The sequence below is a fragment of the Tasmannia lanceolata genome, unplaced genomic scaffold (assembly GCF_043159265.1).
Source record: "Tasmannia lanceolata isolate RefF3 unplaced genomic scaffold, GAP_Taslan_0.1 ptg000037l, whole genome shotgun sequence".
NCBI lineage: Eukaryota > Viridiplantae > Streptophyta > Magnoliopsida > Canellales > Winteraceae > Tasmannia > Tasmannia lanceolata.
The window spans coordinates 52,146,330-52,166,149 of record NW_027518714.1 but is presented as its reverse complement, the minus strand read 5'-3'; the positions used below and the strand labels follow the sequence as shown (position 1 = coordinate 52,166,149).

The 19,820-nt window shown below is 37.6% G+C and overlaps 1 protein-coding gene across 1 annotated transcript; it reads left to right on the top strand.

The window, feature by feature from the left end:
• Positions 1 to 12,400: 12,400 nt before the first annotated feature.
• Positions 12,401 to 14,319, top strand: MAD2 (DNA-binding HORMA family protein). The gene is made up of 7 exons (XM_077372698.1): positions 12,401 to 12,664; positions 12,771 to 12,786; positions 12,887 to 13,017; positions 13,134 to 13,254; positions 13,350 to 13,453; positions 13,714 to 13,835; positions 13,973 to 14,319. Exons 1-7 carry the CDS (start codon positions 12,592 to 12,594, stop codon positions 14,027 to 14,029), a joined length of 624 nt encoding a protein of 207 aa, XP_077228813.1. The 5' UTR covers positions 12,401 to 12,591; the 3' UTR covers positions 14,030 to 14,319.
• The last annotated feature ends 5,501 nt before the right edge of the window (positions 14,320 to 19,820 follow it).

Sequence of the window (19,820 nt, the reverse complement as noted above, 5' to 3'; positions counted from 1 at the left end):
CACATTATTTTGGTGGTCCAAGCCATTCATTTGTTGGTCCTGACGTGGATAGGAAGTGCCGAGAATATCTCCTCCATAGGATGATCCTAACCCTCTGATTTGTTTAGGTTTAAAATGGGGATCGGAGGGTTAGGATCATCCTATGGAGGTCATTTTCTGGGCACATCCTATCCACGTCAGGGACCAACAAATGAATGGCTTTGATCACCAAAATAATGTGGGCCCACTGTATTTTTTGGCTGCACGCATGAATCCCAATAATTTCCCTAATAGAGAGAGAGTTCAAACGATTAATGGATGGAGAGATTTTAGGGATTTATAAGGGTGATACAAGGGGAACATGGGGAAAGGAAAAATTAAAAGCTATTTATGGCCCTATTGGTAACTAAGAGAATTTTGGGTGTGATTTGTGTAGATAAAGTTTTTATTTAGGGGGTTTTTAGCAGTTTTCCCTTCTTCTTTTTTTCTTAGAGGGAGCGAGGAGAGATATTGATACCCTTAAGCAAACCAGCTCTGTTAGTTTGTCCTCTACACAAGTGAAGGTTAAAGTAAACCAACTAGTTTGTCCTATGCAAAGAAAACCTAACTTACACTCCATTTTTGTTGATCCCACCTCAAAACTAGTAAATGCTAACAACAATTTTTAGGCCCATCTGTGCCACATGAATGTGATCAGACCATTAAACACAAGTCCGACCTATTCTTGTTGATGAGTCTGCATTGATGATATAGCCTCTCATCCATCAAACCTCATAAAATGCTCCAAGAAAAGATAAAATTGTTGATATTTGCAGGCCTTAACCCAACGGGTGGTATGCAATCTCTTGAGGGTGACACATTATAAAAATCCCTTCAAAACGAAGGGCCAGGATCATTCTGTGGGGATAATATTTGGAGCACGAACCAATTTATGTAAACACCCAACAAATGAATGGTTTGGATCATCGAACCATACGGGGCCCGGAGATCACTTTTGGGCCCAACTTATTTACGTTGGAGCGATCCAAAATGAATGGTTTGGATCTTCGAGCAAGGTGGACCCACCATACTTTTTGGAATATAGGTGCAAGTAAATTTTTTTATGGGTGGCCATATCAACCCTCACCCTATCTTTTAAAAGATATCATATGCAAATATTGCAACATCCGATAGTGACTGCAATGCACGCGTTGTACGTGAGTTTTATTATTGGTAGCCGTGACAGGATGTGCAACTAAAATTGGTCTCGTAGTTACACCAACACCCATGCAAAACACTTATGATATGTCCTTTTGTGTGTAAGAAGAAAAAACATTCCATTTTTCATAAAAACTATGGAAATAATTTTTGGGGCACAACCTATTTAGGCTGTGGCCCATCTAATAGACAGTTTGGATCATCCTATGGTGCGGGCCATACCTTACTTTTTAATAAAGTGAGGAGTGCGATCATCAAAATATGGTAGTGCTGATAACATTTCCCTTATAATATCCCTCTAAATTAAGCATTATCAAGTCATTTCCTTCTAAATATTAGTTTATCATGTCGTGGGAGAGGGGAAAGGATGGGACAGGAAGATAATTGAGAGGCCATGATCGCGTAAAAAACTCTGCTTAAAATATCTACAGTATTATTTTTCCTCTTTTCAGCCACTTAATTGGCACTGTCTCATCATTCCTCATTCCTGCCCTCTCAATTCTCTCCCTCGCCCACTCTTTCTAACCCTTTCTTCCTACTTGGAAAACTGGTATTCCCTGAAAAAAATTTCATGGTTACCAAACATGACCTAAATTAGTTTAGCTTCTTCCTTAAAAAAAAGATAAAAGATATAAGAAACATGACCTAAAGATAAAGATAAATGTTGTGATACAAAATCTCTGCAATACGGATACTTGTTGTACTGACATCATTTTCCTATATATATATATATATATATATATATATATATATATGGTACACCCCCTATCTATGATAAGGCCTTGCAAATGAATGGTTTGGATCACTCCCCAAAATGTGGGACCCATGTGATTGGGCAAGCTAGCTTACCATAAGTTTGGTGAGCTTAAGCTCACCAACAGTTTCCTCATATATATATATATATATATACACACACATATAGAGAAAAGGGTTCTTAAGGGTGCCCTCATATAGCTTATATGAGGTGGCTCTTTCAAAACATAGGGGCCCCACATTGTTAGGATGATCCGAAGCATTCATTTGAAAGGCCACATCATAGATATGGTGTGTACAAAAAATCAGCTCCATTGGATCATCCTAACACCTCCAAAAGTAGGGGCAAAAATGGATAGACACATTTTGTCCACAAATCTGCCCATTTTTGCCGCCACTTTTGGAGGGGATAGGATGATCCAATGGAGCTGATTTTTTGTACACACCCTATCTATGATGTGGCCTTTCAAATGAATGCTTCAGATCATCCTAACAATGTGGGCCCCATATGTTTTGAAAGAGCCACCGCAGGTAAGCTTATATGAGGGCACCCGCAGGAACTGTATTCTCATATATATATATATATATATATATATATATATATATATATATATATATATACAGTGACCGCTAAAAACATGGTGGGCCCACATTTTTTGGGTGATCCGAACCGGTCATTTGATAGGCCCTGACATAGATAGGGGGTGCCCAAAAAATCAGCTCCATAGGATCATCCCAACCCTTCGAACTGTGGAGGAGAAAGAGGGGGAAATGGGCTTGTATAAATTTGCCCACTTACCCGTCCATTTTCCCATCTTTCACCTCCACAGTTCGAAGGGTTGGGATGATCCTATGGAGCTGAATTTTTCGGCACCCCCTATCTATGTCAGGGCCTATCAAATAACCGATTCGGATCACCCCAAAAATGTGGCCCACCATGATTTTAGCAGTCACCTCATATAAGCTTATATGAGGAGCCGCTCACAATCACTTTCCCCATATAGATTGATCCAAACCGTCCATGTGATGGAACACAACATCAATAGGTTGTGCTCGTAAAATCATTTCCATAGGCTGATCCTAGCCCTCCAATTTATAGAGGTTTCCATAATCTGTTGTTCCTCTGAAGGTGCTTGGAATTTGTAAATATTTTTAAAGGTGTGCGGAATTCGCAATATCGTTAAAAAATTAACAAGGCAAAGTAGTTTTTTCGTACTTGTCACATTTTGACACCTCTTCTTTGTAGTTTTTTCCGTAATTGTCATATCCAGGTACCCATTGTCCGTAATTTTCCTCCCAAACTTTACTCCTAGCTTCTTTCTTTACGGATTATTGGCTAGCAAATCAAGATTCAAAATTGCCAGGAAAACTAGGGTCTAGTAGGCTTGCAGTTTTCCTTGAAAAACAACGAAGATTTTAGATGTTGAAAAAAGTTGTCCATTGAACCAAATACTGAAAATGAGTTTACCAAAAGGACAAAGAAGCTATCACATAGAAGGAAACAAACATTAAAGTTTAAGGAACATATGCTAGCTGTTCACCATCGTCCAATAACAATCAGTCCTTGGTGAGAGTGGGCCCCACTAACTTAAAGAAATAAAAAGAAGGAAAGTAGGAGAAGTTTCAAATGCTTCAATATCAATAGAGAGAAAGAAAGTGATGTTGCAGAGAGCACACAGTGTTGAAAGATGAGGTAACGAAATAGAAGGAAGTGTGGGTATTAGTGAACACATGGTGTCGACATTACTCGGTTTTAGAGACCACTCTGTGACAGAGAGAGATACAGAGAGGACCACCAAAATTAAATGGGTGGGAGAGATCTTTCCCTGTGGAAATCTCTAGACTCTTAGATAAGAAGTTTGAACTTGTACATTTGAAAGGACATGAAAAATGGCATGAATTATGTGGGAAAATATTCATGCAAATATCTTATATGGGATAAGAATAGAAAACATAAATTTATTACAAGGGATTTGCTAGGCAATTTTGCTGAATGCCATTTTGTGGCTAACTTTTGCATGAGAGAACAACCACCTGGGATGAATTAAATTAATCAGACAAAATCCGTTGAAAAGTGAGCCTGTGTTGAATATCAATTCTAGAGACAAAACGAACAGGACAAAATCTTTAGATAAAGATATTTGCATGAATATTTTCCCACACAATGCATGCCACAAAGATTCTCTCTCTCTCTCTCTCTAGAATTGATATTCCACTCCTTTGTTCAATAGTGGCACAGGCTCACTTTTCAGAGGGAGAGAGAGAGAGAGTATTTCCTTTCCTTACGGTCCATAATAGTACCCTAGGTTGTTATTTTAGAGGCTATTAAAATCGCTTTCCTAAGTTTGGGGTGGACCAACCGACCCTCAAACCTTCTGCTAAAATCTGCTTATTTCATTTTCTCTCTTTCCTTGTTAATCACGTTTAGCATCCCCCAAACTTTCATTGCTGGTAAACTCATTTTCGGTGAAAAAAATTATTTTCAAGTTCATTTTTCTCTGCATCCAACTAGGATATAGGGCAATCAAAAAAGATTTCCAGGCTGTAGTTGGTTTGCAGTTTTCCTTTAAAAGCAAGGAAAATTTATAATTATAGAAAAAAATTCATGAAAAAGTAGTTTACTAAACATTGGAATGGCATCTTCATAGCCTCTCATTTCATGTGGCACTCTATTGTCACTGTTTTGTAATATGTCACGCGCGTGTAGTTAGGCTAATGGAGTTATGGGCCCTATCTTTGGTTCATTTTATATTCATACAAATGGACCAGAGAGAGAGAGAGAGAGAGAGAGAGTTCATTTATTTTCAGCTTTGATTTAGTGGGGAAAGAAGAAAATATCCCAGTCGAAATTCTAAACTAAGAAGTGCATAGAGATTGGCCACATGCTTTTGCCTCACTTCCTTGCCATTGATAGTGTGGTTGGGTACATGATATGTCTCACAAGTTGGACCACATTTTCACCCAAGACTCTGCAAGGCTTTTGTGCCATATGGGCTGCCATCTCCCTGCACTAAACAATGTAAAGGGATACCCACAAACAACCTAATTTCTCACCACCAAAAATAGTCAGGACAAGATAGTGCAAATGAAATGATTTTCCACCTCTCTTCCTACCATTTCTCACCCTTTTGATTGTCTTTTCTATATGACATGCACTACTCTCAATTGCAACCCTAATTGGGGTAGGGATACCCCAAAAAAAAACAAATTGCAACCCACAAACCCTTCATACGTCATTTCATTGGCAGCCACATGAATATCCACAGGAATATCTTACTAACTCTGTCAACTTATTTTCCAATTCAATCGGATCTATTCATTCGTAGGGGTGTTTACTTGATCATAGACATTCCTGAAACACTAGCTACTGTATAAATTCACCATGGGATGATAATAAATGTGCCGTCTTGTATGTATATATCTATCTATAATATGAGGAATGCTAAACTAAGGGGCGCCCTTGCAAAAACACGATGAAAGGGCATCCCCATTGGATCCACATCACCATAGTGCATTCTCCTATAATATATACTAACAATAATTTTTCCATGGAAATGATATTCCCCCATCCGCCCCCCCCCCCCCCCCCCCCCCCCCCCCAATTATTCGTTAAGTTTAAAAGGCAAAGGAAAACGTTTAAGTGGGTGAGTTTATCTTCAAGCAGGGAACTTTAAAACTTAATTATTGAAATAAATTTCCAGGCTGTAGTTGGTTTGCAGTTTTCCTTTAAAAGCAAGGAAATTTTATGATTTTAGAAATTTTTTTATGAAAAATTAGTTTACCAAACATTGGAATGGCATCTTAATAGGCTCTCATTTCATGTGCCACTTTATTGTCATTGTTTTTGGAGACACATGTTAGTGTGACACAACTTCAGTTTTGTAATATGCCATGTGTAGTTAGGCTTGTGGGGCCTATCTTTGGTTCATTTTATATTCATACAAATTAAATGGACCAGAGAGAGAGAGAGAGAGAGAGAGAGAGAGAGAGAGAGAGAGAGAGAGAGAGAGAGAGAGAGAGAGAGAGAGCTTCATTTATTTCAGGGTTGATTGAGTGGGGAAAGAAGAAAATATCCTAGTTGAAATTCTAAACTAAGAAGTGCATAGAGACTGGCCACATGCTTTGCCTCACTTCTTTTCCATTGATAGTGGTTGGGTACATCACAAGTTGGACCATATTTTCACCCAAGACTCTGCAAGGCTTTTGTGCCATGTGGGTTGCCATCTCCCTGCACTAAACATTGTAAAGGGAAACCCACAAACAACCTTTCTCACCACCAAAAATTGACAGGGCTATATAGTGCAAATGAAATGATTTTCCACTTCTCTTTTGATAATTTCTTACATCTTTTGTTGGTTTTTTCTATATGACACAGCTTTTTCTTATCACTTCCCTTTGCAACAATTGCAACCCCAATTGGAGTGGGGATATCCAAAAGAGAAAAAAATTGCAACCCGGCCACAATCCCTTCATACGTCACTTCTTTGGCAACCACATGAATATCTTACTAACTTTGTAAAAACTTATTTTGCAATTCAACCGGATCTATTCATTCGCAGGGCTGTGTACTCGATCATAGTACATTTCTGGATCACGAGCAATGGTATTCTACATTATAAATTCGCTATGGGATATGCGTGAAACTCGGGTCGATTTTTTGGAATTCAGGTTGAGGTTTTACCTTAAAATTGGGTCGGGTTCGAGTTGATTCCTATTTATTTTTTAGCAAGAGCTCAACTCGACCCCACCCAAGTGCACCCATACTATGGGATGGTAATAAATGTGCCGTCTTGTACGTATATATCTATCTATAATATGATGAATGCTAAACTAAGGGGTGCCCTTGCAAGAGCACGATGAAAGGGCGTCCCCATTGGATCCACGTCACCATAGTGCATTCTCCTATAAAATATGCTAACCATAATTTTTTCCATCGTCATTTATTTGGATTACGCAACGGCCATACTCTCTCTCTCTCTCTCTCTCTCTCTCTCTCTCTCTCTCTCTCTCTCTCTCTCTCTCTCTCTCTCAGGGGATTAGAAATTGTCAAAGTGCCACATTCATATTGGATACACCCGGGTCCAGATCACTTTGATTAAGATAATTTACCCTCGTTGTTTGGATCTAAGTCCCTTAGGATTCATACTATCCGTCTGAACCGTCCTAGATCCAACAACATATTAAAAATACTTCACTATCTTTACAAAAATGATATGTAATGTACGTTGTACCTAGTGCAATGGGCCAATGAGTGAATATTTAGGGAATTTCCAGGGGCCAATGAGAGAGCAGCCACCTCAGATGAATTAAATGAATAAGACATAATCTGAGTATGTGTGGCTTCTGTGATGGTCCCTAGTAAATCCCTTTACATATATTTATAGGGATCCCTATTTATATTATATAATAAAAAATGTAACTTTTCAAAATGTCATTTACCTTTTTAAGAAAAAAATTTGTTAGGAAAGTCATTCCATTGGAAAGATATTTGATGTATTAAATGTTAGATATTTTCAAAATGTTTCGGGTCAATTCAAAATATTTGAAAGTGTTTTATCAAAATAAAAAGAGAAATAAAACAGATTTTCAAACAGGGCCGGTCGACCGCGCGTGCTCAAAAATCTATCCGTTGGGAGAAAAATGGACACATGTTTTCACTTCTAAATTTGAATTTCTTCGTGTCCCTTTGCTTCCCAACAGTCTTCGATGATTTCAAACTCAAGGGACACTTTATGGATGATCCAAATTAGTTATATCGCGAAGAGGTGCGATCTAACAGCCATTATACGACCAATCTAAAGGGTACTTTGAAGAGATGCTTTTCACATTGAAAAGACATCTATGGCTCTATAAAAAGAGAAGAAAATGTCTTTTTATAGTTAGTTATTGGTGGATCTTTTCTCTCTTGAAATCTCCTATTCTCTTGTTTTTAAAGGTTGAGTTTCATACAAAACAGTGCACTAAATACTGTTTTTCTGCAGAAGCAATTTTAGTGAATTTCTTTGAGGCTTGTAATTCTTAAGGGGCGTTTTGGGTTTGATTCCGCTTGTGCAAAGAGTCGTCAAACATTTGTAGGATATTCCTCCAAGACTTCATTGTATCTTGGAGGCAATTCACGAATCCTCTTTGCATACTACTAGGGGTGGCAAAATTGGCCGAACCGAACCGAAACCAAGTGGAAATCGAACCGAAAATTCAGTTTCGGTTTGGTTTAACCAAACCAATAACCGATTCAAATTTTGGTTTGGAGGTCGAACCGAACCGAAACCGAAGATTTCCAATGATTATCAGTAAGGGATGACAAAATTGATGGAACCGAACCGAAACCAAGCCGAAACCAAACTGAAAATTCGGTGTCGGTTTGGTTAAACCAAACCAATTCAAATTTCGGTTCGGTTCGGTTTGGGGGTCAAACCGAACCGAAACCGAACCATTGCCACCCCTACATACTACTGGTGGGGGCGAAGTTTGTCTTAAGGAAATCGATTATGCGCCTTGAAGCATCACTAATTATTGATCTTAGATCTCCATCAACATCGGATCCCACCAACATTAATTTGGGTTCCTACCCCCTACAAAATTTATCCCCTTTTATTTTATGTTTGCCGCCTGTGACAAATTTCATTTTCCCGCTAGCATTCATTTTTCCCTCTATTAATTCGAATTCTTTTCCTACAAAGTCAGTTTTTGCCCATGCTATTTGTGGGAGAGTGGAAAAACAATTGCAAAACCGTCACGCTCCCTTGTATCATATATGGTTACTAAAATACCCTTATAATTTTTGCCAAATCATGTTATAAAAAAATGGTCAAATATCCTTATTATTATACTAAACCATGTTATAAAAATTTCTAAAATATTCTTGTTATTTATAATTAATCATAAGCATATGATGGATTTTTTCTGTAATTTATCTGATCCATTTGTACAAGATCCGAATAATTTCCGGCTCTCTCTCTCTCTCTCTCTCTCTCTCACACACACACTTTTCTGTTGGTGTAGAAAAGTTTGAAGTTTTCATATTTGCTCATAATTTAAGTGATCGTCACTAGGGGTGAAAAAATTGGCCGAACCGAATCGAAACTGAGCAGAAACCGAACCGAAAATTTGCCCGATTCAAATTTCAGTTCGGTAGAACCAAACCAATTCAAATTTCAGTTCGGTTTGGGGGTCAAACTAAACCAAACCAAACCGTTGCCCCCGATTTCCAATGAATATGAGCAAGGGGTGTCGAAATTGGCCGAAACCGAACTGAAAATTCCGTTTCGGTTTGGTTAAACCAAACAGATTGGTCGGTTTGGTAGAACCAAACCGATTCAAATTTCGGTTTGGGGAGTCAAACTGAAACCGAAACCGAACCATTGCCACCCCTAATTGTCATCATTTTGCTAATTATCAATGGGAAATGATATACTCCCCCCCCCCCCCCTCTCTTGTTTTAACCTGGGATAGGGCTCCTGTGTAAAATAACAAGAATAGTCATAAATACTAGGGCTGCACACAATTCGGTCCGGTTCGGTTCAGGGAGTTTCTTTGAACCGAACCAATCACATCGGTTTGGAGAAAATTCAAACCGTAACCAAACCGATCGGGGGTATAACCAAACCAAACCGAATCGATTTTTACCGGTTGGGTTCGGTTAACGGTTTATCCAGTACAAATTCCAATCAAGTAATTAAATATGTTTATTTATAAAAAAAAAAGTTTATCTATAAAAAAAAGGTTTAAATACATTTCTCTCTCTCATGGTTCGGTTCGGTTCAGCTGGGTCCTACCCGAGAAAATTACAACAATTGGATGATCCTAGCCATACATTAATGGGGCAAGAGGATGGACAGCCAACATTCATCCAGGCAAAATGATGATGTGCAGTTGAAGCATGGTCAAGATTTCGTCTCAAACTTACTCTCAAATAGGCTTAGGAAAAACCTTCTGTGATGAGCATTGTTTTCCTTAAGACCCTGTTTGGATTGCTTGAGTTTTCTGCTAAAGTTTGAAAAGAAATGTTTTTTTTTCTTGCAATTCAAACAGAAGATAAGGCTCCTTATCTTTCTGCGCAGAATGGGCATAAACAAATTTTACGCCCATTTTTCAACTTAAAAATGGTTACAAAATTTGATTAACGCCTTTTTATATGTCATTAAGCCGTTGATTTTTGCAAGCCTCAATCTTGTGAATGAGATCTCCAACCACTCCAGGGCCTGGACTTGGATTCACTGCCTCGCTCTATCATGAGGAGACTAGACCTGCAAACGGGTGGGCCGGGTCAAAAATGGGGTCACAATTTGGTGAACCCGGACCTCACCCGTACGGGCCGGGTGGACCGAGGACATGGTTATAATTATATAAATCGAATTTAAACAAAGCCCAGACAGGGTAAGAAAACACCTGAAAAACCAAAAAGAAAAATCATAAACAGATTCTAGTGAGGAGGTTCCAGAAACCACAAAAATACCCAGGCCAGATTCTTCCGAAAACAGAAACTATACCGAAAGCATGAAAAGAACAGAACAAAAGGCATCTGATTCTCCACCCAAGAGCAGTTTGTACGGTTTGTACACTTACAGGCATAATGAGAGAGAGAGGTGAAGGGTGTTTTCCTGATAGCTGTCCCATCCTATACCTACTCTATCAGACTTTCCAATATTATATTCAGGAAAACCTTCTTCTTATCGTTTAAATTCCTGGAAGGCACCCGGCCCGGCCCATTTTTTTATATGCTACGGGTCAGCAATTTAGTGATCCGAACCCAGCCTGTGCGGGCGGGCCGGGTGGACCCGCTGGTCCGGGTCACTTTTTGCCAGGCCTAGAGGAGACTCACGTGGTCCTTATCCAGCGCCACTCGGGTCTGGTTTTACGACCTGACCCGAGTTCCAACCCGATGAGGTTCAACACCACGCAACTCGAGGAGCCATTTGTTTTCAACCTGACCCGACCCATCCCGTGTTCCAAGTTCCAACCTAAGTTTTTAAGTTTTAAATGTACAGACTAGGGGCAGCCCAATGCACGAGGCTCCGGTCTGAGAAGGGCTAGATGTACGTCGTCTTACTCTTGCTTTGCAAAGAGACTGTTTCCATAACTCGAACCCGTGAACACCAAGTCACAATGGAGCAACCTTACCGTTGCGCCAAGGCTCGTGGATTTCACAAAATACTAAAAACTAAATACAAAAAAAATATGAGAAAAAAATGCCGGATTTCACTCGCGTCGGATTGCCCAAGCCCGCAACCTGAACCCGACCCGAACTTAACCCGGGTTAGTAAAACTCAACCCGAACCCGATCCGAAAGAACCTGACCCAACCCGACTTTTTTTCAGGTTGAAGAACCCAACCTGTGTTGCACGCCTCCCGTTTTATACTCCTAGCTTTATGCTTTATCGACTCACCTCATGTCATGGTCCAAGCATGAAAAATAGGGGGGTCCACTACTCCTTTTCCAAATCCTAAGAAGTAACCCGGTGGGATAATGGCTACAAAGCCCGGATTTTTTTGTCACAGACCATATCAACGGACTCGATCATTTCTACGGCATATGTGCGGCCCACAACTGACTGTTGGGGTAGGGCTGTTTGTGGATGTTAGGTAAGAGCCTAACAGCCGGGTCCTTTTAGCAATTTTCATTTACCATATTGCCCTACCATGAACAAAAAAGGAGTATTAAAAAAAACTAAAATTGGGAAGTGATATATTTGCCACCTTTTCTTCCACGGGCCACCCCCTTTAGGCCTCTAATGTATTTATGACCATGGTTTTAAATTTCGGAGCAAAATTTCGGATTTCGGCTGAGACCGAAACTGAAATTTGGCGAAATCTGAAATTTGGAGAATTAATTTTAAAAAAAATAATATGGTATTTTTCCGAAATTTTGCAATGAATAAAATATGGGAAGTGATATTTACGCCCCTTTTGATCACCAGGGACACCAGCGTCAGCGTACGTGGCAAGCAAATCTACTAGATTTGTCTGACGTCAAGTACATTAGCCCCCCTTAGTCATTGATACACTCTCGTTGGGTGTACCTAATAATCAAAAGGGGTGTTAATGTCACTTCCCAAAAAATTTAGCGCAGTGATAAATGACCCCCCAAAAATGATAAATCGACTCCCATGTGTCTATCCCTCTCCTCTGGGTCTCTTTCTCTCTCTAACCCAGAGGAGAGAGAAAGACACATGGGGGTCGATTTATCATATTTGGGAGTCGATTTATCAGTCCCCAAAATTTAATTTTTATTGTGTACCGGATTTCGGTTGAAATTTCGTGATTTCAGCCGAAATTTCGGTTTAGGTGAGCGCCGAAATACATATCGAAACCGTCTTTATGACTCCTTTAACACTAGTAGGGGGTGGGCTGATAAAGAAAGGAGAACTAATTTATAGTTTCCCTTAAAATTTGAATCCCAAATCATAAAAAGGCAGTGGAGCCCACTTTTTTCCAACCGTTAAGGAAATGATACCCAAAACTAACCGTTGGAGCCTCAACCCGATCAAAAAAACTAGCCGTTGCACTTCCCTTCCTAAAAGAAACCCTAAACTCTAACCCTAACTCATTTCTTAAGTTGTTTCCCTGTTTCTTCTCCATCTTGAAAACCCCATCATCTCTCTTTTTTCACCACAAAACAAAATAAAAACCAAACCATCTTTTTCTTTTTGAATACAAGAAAAAATGGCTTCAAGAACCATTGCAAAAGATATCATCACTCTCCGAGGATCCGCGGCCATCGTCAGCGAGTTTTTTGGTAAATTTCTCATTCACCCTTTTCCCTTCTTTCTTTTTTGTCTCTTTACCATCTTCTTTCATGGAATTTCACTTGATTTCTTGAAACCCTCTTTTCCTTTTAACAGGTTATGCTGCAAACAGGTAAGAAAAAAATGAAAAATGAAATATACCCATTTGAATTTTGTTTCTATTTTGTTTCCTAATTGAACCCTAAAAGTAATCTTCATGGGGGGAAATCCAGCATTCTCTATAATCGTGGTATTTATTCTGAAGAAAGTTTTGCCAAAGTGAAGAAATATGGGCTTTCAATGTTATTGACTCAGGACGAGGGCGTTAAAACCTTCATCGCCAACATAACTTCGCAGTTATCTGGTAGATTCTTGATTTCTTTTTTTAGTCTCTTTTATATGGATCTTTATTTTCTCTTTAATGTTCTGAAATCTTTCTTTCTTTCTTTTTTTTTATTGTAATTTGCTATACTTCTAAAGAATGGCTGGAAGCTGGGAAGTTACAGAGGGTTGTTCTTGTGATAATGAGCAAGGCCTCGTCCGAGGTTTTGGAGAGATGGAATTTCAATATTGAGACCGACAATGAGGTCGTTGAAAAGGGGTAATTTCTCTTCAAACCCAGAAAAAGGAAACCAATGAGGGGTCTGTTAATGGATGTTTCAATCTTATAATCCGTTCATTTGATTTGAGTTTCAGAGTGTCGAGGGAAAAGAGCGACAAAGAAATCATGAGAGAGATACAAGCGATAATGCGACAAATTGCTTCCTGTATTACTTACTTGCCTTGCCTAGAAGAATCCTGTGAGTCTCTTTCTCATTGTATTTAAAATCCAGGTCTGTTCTGGTAGTTTCTGATCAGTTTGTTACGTACTTAATTGGGGGCGTAAGGTGTAAAATTCTCTCCAGTTTTTCATTAAGACCCATAACCCTAAAACACATTCCCCTAACTACACAATAACTAAAATTATAACTAACCCCCCTGTAAACAACATAATATTAATAGTGGTATGCACATAATAGTAATAGTAGTATGCACATATCATAGTTCCTCTGCTTTTCAGGTGTGTTCGACGTGTTAGCATATACTGACACAGATGTGGCTGTTCCATTCACTTGGATCGAAAGTGACGCCAAACTGATCAAGAACCCTCAAATGGTGAAACTTCATTCTTTTGATACAAAGGTAGCGCTGCACTGGTGTTTGGAATTTTTCTTATTTGATAAAGAAAGTATACATAATGAAATGTTAAGCTTTGCTAGTATTAACCAGTGGGTTTTGTTTTCTTCACTTTTTGTTTCTCTCTTGTGGGATTTCTGCAGATACATAAGGTTGACACGCTGGTTTCGTACAAGAACGATGAATGGGATGAAGAGTAGTATTTTGCTTCTTTTCCCCCCTTTTGTCACTGTTGTTGGTGAGAGTGAATTTGTGAATCCTTTCATTCACAATTTGTGTCTGTAGTTTGAGAAATTTTAGGATGGAACTACATCACAATTTGTGTCTGTAGTTTGTGAATTCACCCAACTAAGAGCAATTGTTTGCGTGGCATTTGTTCTATCAAGAATTGAACATGTCCAGTAACTTGAAATTAAGGGTTTACCAACGGTTTGTGGTTAATTGGTAAGAATGGTTTGATCATTTTCAATCAATTTTGTCGAGTTCTTCATATGTGCGTAGTTTGATTATGTGAAGTGTGGTTCTTTCTTCTATAGTTGAAAGAATCTGTTTGAAAGATCAGGCAAATAACACAGATTGATTGCAACTTTCTTCATATGTGTGTAGTTTGATTATGTGAAGTGTGTGGTTCTTTCTTCTATAGTTGAAAGAATCTGTTTGAAAGATCAGGCAAATAACACAGATTGATTGCAACTTTCTTAGACAAAGAATTGAACATGTTCAGTAACTTGAAATTAAGGGTTACCAACAGTTTGTGGTTAAGTGGTGAGAATGGTTTGATCATTTTCAATCAATTTTGTCGAGTTCTTCATATGTGCGTGATTTGATCATGTGAAGTGTGGTTCTTTCTTCTATAGTTGAAATAATCTGTTTGTGAAAGATCAGGCACACAGATTGATTGCAACTTTCTTAGACAGAGAATGAACATGTTCAGTAACTTGAAATTAAGGGTTACCAACAGTTTGTAAGAATGGTTTGATCATTTTCAATCAATTTTGTCGAGTTCTTTATATGTGCGTAGTTTGATTATGTGAAGTGTGGTTCTTTCTTCTATAGTTGAAATAATCTGTTTGAAAGATCAGGCAAATAACACAGATTGATTGCAACTTTCTTAGACAGAGAATTGAACATGTTCAGTAACTTGAAATTAAGGGTTACCAACAGTTTGTGGTTAATTGGTAAGAATGGTTCGATCATTTTCAATCAACTTGTCAAGTTCTTTATATGTGCGTAGTTTGACTATGTGAAGTGTGTGGTTCTTTCTTCTGTAGTCAATAATAACACAGATAAGGCAAATAACACAGATTGTGATTGCAACCTTTTTTAGACAAAGAGATTAAGAAGCTGGGCCATTTGCTCCCTCCCACTATTTTGAAGTATATGAGTACTGCATTTTTTTTATTCATTCAACTCTGGACCAGTGGTTTCATTTACTCTACTCAAGTTCTGAACATGTTGAGGGGTTTTATTATGTTAAAGATAAGTTAGGCAAAAAATAGCTTTGATACCAATTCTTTGAACTTTTAAAAGGTTGAATTTTTTTTTTGAAGATCAGTTTTTGTGATCAATTGAAGAAAATGGTTAGTTTGTGGTTATAATAATAGTAAGAATAGTTCGATCAATTACAATCAATTTTTAATCTGACACTGTGAGGTGGTCCTTTCTTCTATAGTTGAAATAATCTATTTGAAAGTTGTGGCAAATTATACAGATTGATTGCATAATTTAAGCTAGATTATTTTTTGAAGATCAGTTTGTGATCACTAAAGAAAATGGGCTAGTCGACACTCGACACTAGTAGGTTTTGAAAAGGTTTTTAAATGGGCTGCCAATTCTTTGAACCTTTTTTTTTTTTGGAAGATCAGTTTGTGATCAATTGAAGAAAATGAGTTTGTGGTTATAAATCAGTAAGAAATGTTGATCAATTACAATCAAATTTTCTTTCTGAAGAAAATTTGTAGCTTGTGTTCTTTGAACTTTTAAAAGGTTGAATTTTTTTCGAGGATCAGTTTTCGATCAACTGAAGAAAATGGGTTTGTTGGTGGTTACAATCAGTAAGAATTGTTCGATCAATTGCAATCAATATAAAATCTGACACTGTGAGTGTGGTCTGTGGTGCTTTCTTCTATAGTTGAAATAATCTATTTGAAAGTTGTGGCAAATTATTCAAATTGATTGCATAATTTAAGCTAGATTATTTTTCGAAGATCAGTTTTGTGATCAGCTAGGTTTTTAAAAGGTTTTTAAACGGGCTACCAATTCTTAAAAGGTTCATTTTTTTTGGAAGATCAGTTTGTGATCATTTAGAAGAAAATGGTTAGTTTGTGGTTATAATCAGTAAGAATTGTTCGATCAATTACAATCAATTTAATTTGACACTGTGAAGTGTGGTCCTTTCTTCTATACTAATAATCTATTTGAAAGTTGTGGCAACTAATACAGATTGATTGCATAATTTAAGCTTGATTATTTTTTGAAGATCAGTGTGTGGTCATCAGATAAAGAAAATGGGCTAGTCGACACTACATAAAGTTTCTGATATTATCTGTTTGAAGTTCTGGTAAATAAATTAAGATTGATTCCATTTTTGAAATTTTTATGTTGAATAATTTGAAGGTAAAATTTAATTAGGGAAGTGATATTTACGCCCCTTTTGATCACTAGGGACACCCAGCGTCAGTGTATCAATGACAAAAGAGCGGCTAATGTACTTGATGTCAGAAAAATCCAGTGGGTTTGATTGCATCGTACACTGTCACTGGGTGTCCCTGGTGATAAAAGGGGCGTAAATATCATTTCCCTTAAATTAAGGAAAAATGATAATGAACAGAAAACCCATATTAGAATCTAATTTTTGCTGGGGCAATAATACAGAAAACCAGTGGTTACAGTTCAAAAAAAAAAAAAATACAGAAAACCAGTGGTTTCTCAGCATGTTGAAGGATCATCAGATGCCAAAAAAATGTCTGTTATATGGCAATGCATGTCATTGGGATTCTCTGAACATGGTCAAAGTACACATATATTTCTGTTGCCAGAAACCAAGAAAGGGGGATCATGTGTGATATTCTGTTAATGATTTTTTCAGCTATTTCTCTCACAACATTTTGGAAATTTCTCATTCAGCTATAATGATTTGTCATATTTGCTAACTTTTATTGATCATGTGTGATTTTGTCATTTTTGCAAAGAGTGTGTGTGTGTTGTGTTCTTCATTTATGGACAAAATATTCAATTCCAAAGAGAGATCATGTGTGAAACAACCTCATTGTTTACCTGTCATCCTTCCTAATGAATGTAAATCTGTGTACAAGTCAATTGGATGATCCTGAACATTTATCCAGTCAGGGATGTTTTTCTAGTCAGTTGAAAGTGATCCGGATCGTTGATCTATTTTATCGAACGAATCAATCAAGTCCCATTTTATAGGTCTGCTCCATGAAAATATAAACATTGGATTTTGCTATGTATGTTCTGAATGGACTTCTTTACAGAATTGCGCTCAATTTCATATGTGGCAATTCCGCCAAGATCTCTTTGTTAGTTGGGGGAAGAATCAGCACAAATCGGATGTTACCAATTGATCCCAACAGTCATCACTGTCCGACTAATCGTTCTAAGGGCATGTTTGGCAATCATGAAAATTTTTTCCATGAAATATTCATGGGCCCAATTATGGCGGATGTGCGGAGAATGATGAAGAGGTAGAGAATTGAGAGGGCATGACTGAAGAGAGCATGCAGAAACCTTATCTATGGATTCTCGAATCCCCGTGCCTAACAAAGACAATAGGTCTGTTCACCACGAATATATAAATCCGTGGATTAGTTGTTCCTAGGATTCTCTGTTCATTGAAATCCTTGCTTGGATAATACCTTAAAATTATCTCTGCCTATTGTTGACTAATTTTACTACTTGAAGAAGCTGGCAGTAATATGAAATCCCAGGATGGAGATGAGATTTCAATATCCTCACTGCCTCCTTTCATGAATTTCAAATTTTCTTTTGCATCATGCTGCATAAGTACGGGTACGAGTGTGAGATTCCAATATACACATACTTAGCAGGGTTCATGATCAAGCTGCTATATGCTGTCCTGACAGCGTTTCTTGAATTTTAAGTGAGAAATTCAGGTTTTAAAAATCTCTTCCGCATCTTGAGATTTCTAAAACTTGGAAATATGGGAGTGAAAAATGAGTAAAAAATGACGGCTGGTCCGCTTCTCTGGTCTCTTAGCTACAATTTTGAAGAAACCCCGGATTATAAAATCCGCGTATCCAAACGTTAATGTCAGATTCGACAAACTTCCAAAAAGAAAGATTCATGGATTCACCAAAATATTTTAATCAATTTTTCAATTTAATTATAATAAATACTAATATTAAAAAATTTAACTAGTTAAATAAATATAATGTTTTATTCTCGGGTGATGATTTTTTAGCCCCCTTGTAGGATAATGCGCCTTCCTTTAAAGGGATTTGACCTCACCTCCGTCGAGGATGAGTATTAGTTTGTACGCCCATTAATCATATAATTTGTAGTAAAGAAAATCAATGGAGACCGATTTTACGACCAGTAGGAGAACCCAACAATGAGAAAGTGCCATGTGTACAATTTTTTTATTTATTTTTACTTTTTGCTGATTTTTCTAAATCTAAGGGATGACTTGTCACTTGTAATGGTGTGGCCACAACCTATTTGTTTAGTCCCCTATTCCGTCATACTCTCAGTCTCCCCAGCATTACCCTATGTAGTAAAAACAAATAAAAGAGACCTAGAAGTGTCACAGTGAATGTTAAAGTGGTAGGTCCAACAGTAACATCCCTTACAAACACTTCCTCTCTTAGTAGCCATGGAGTAAGAACTTGACCCTAATTCATAGGATCTGGTAGTTAAATGAATAGAGAAGAAAGGAAAAGCTTCAGAAAAAAGTTGAGATTCAAATTTACACTCCTTTTTTCTGAGAAAACCATTTCTCTGCTTGACAGAATCAAAGGGAAAAGTTGAAAAAGAGAAGCTATGGATTTTGGGCCAACTCAGATCATCTCTGTTCAGTACTTTACTATTCTACTACACTTTCAACTCCACTCTTCACATAGAAAAATTGCTGTTAGAAGCAGTTTAACATTTTGAGGTAATTTACTTCTAAAATCTTAACATTTTGAGGTAATTTACTGTTTCTTTTTACATAGAATTTCCATTCATCATCATGAGATAGATGAGACATAAATAAATAAACAAAGATTTAAGAAACAGAAATCTTGGGTAAGATATTGTCATTCTAGCACACACATTCAAGACAAATCTTCTTTAGATAACAGGAGAAATGACTATAACTGGAAAATTAAACCTTTCCCAGACAAATTTACAGATCTTGGTGATATAATAGAAAACTGCAATCCATGAACAGATATCAAAATCACAGTATCATCTTGGGATACATAAAAACTCACTGTTGGGAAAGTCTAGACAAATCTGGAGACCCTATTTGGATCTGGAAATCATGAGCATGCCTAGATATCAAAATCGGTTGGAAAATCAAGACAAATTTGTACATATTAATCTAAATACTGGAAAAAAAATCCTCACGTAACGTTACAAAATTAGGCAAAAAACTGATCATGATTAGGCGAGGATTAAAACAGGTGATTGCAAAAAACAAAAGACTGGTTTAACAGCTGACATTGCATATATATAGTAATGGGGCCGTTTAATTAAAAGAAATCAGGACCTAGTGGGAAAAATTATAGAATGAAATAAATTACAACAATGAACAACTTATATTGAAAAAAGTTAGCTTGGTGCAGAGACCCGATGAGTGGGATGCTGCAAGGTTAACTCCATGGAATACTAAGGTTGTGTTCGGGTAACCATTCTCCTTCATGGAAGCAGACGGGAAAACCCTCCTTGGATTTGCCCAAGATATTTGTAATTCATTTATTTCTCTCAGGGGTGGCTTGCTTTGGGTTTTAAGAGTAAAAGAAAATAAAT

Excerpts from the sequence above, each read along its gene's own strand:
- MAD2 (XM_077372698.1), top strand. The coding sequence starts at position 12,592 with ATGGCTTCAAGAACCATTGCAAAAGATATCATCACTCTCCGAGGATCC. Across the intron at positions 13,255-13,349 it reads AATGAGGTCGTTGAAAAGGG|AGTGTCGAGGGAAAAGAGCG; the intron begins GTAATTTCTCTT and ends TTTGAGTTTCAG. Across the intron at positions 13,454-13,713 it reads GCCTTGCCTAGAAGAATCCT|GTGTGTTCGACGTGTTAGCA; the intron begins GTGAGTCTCTTT and ends TCTGCTTTTCAG.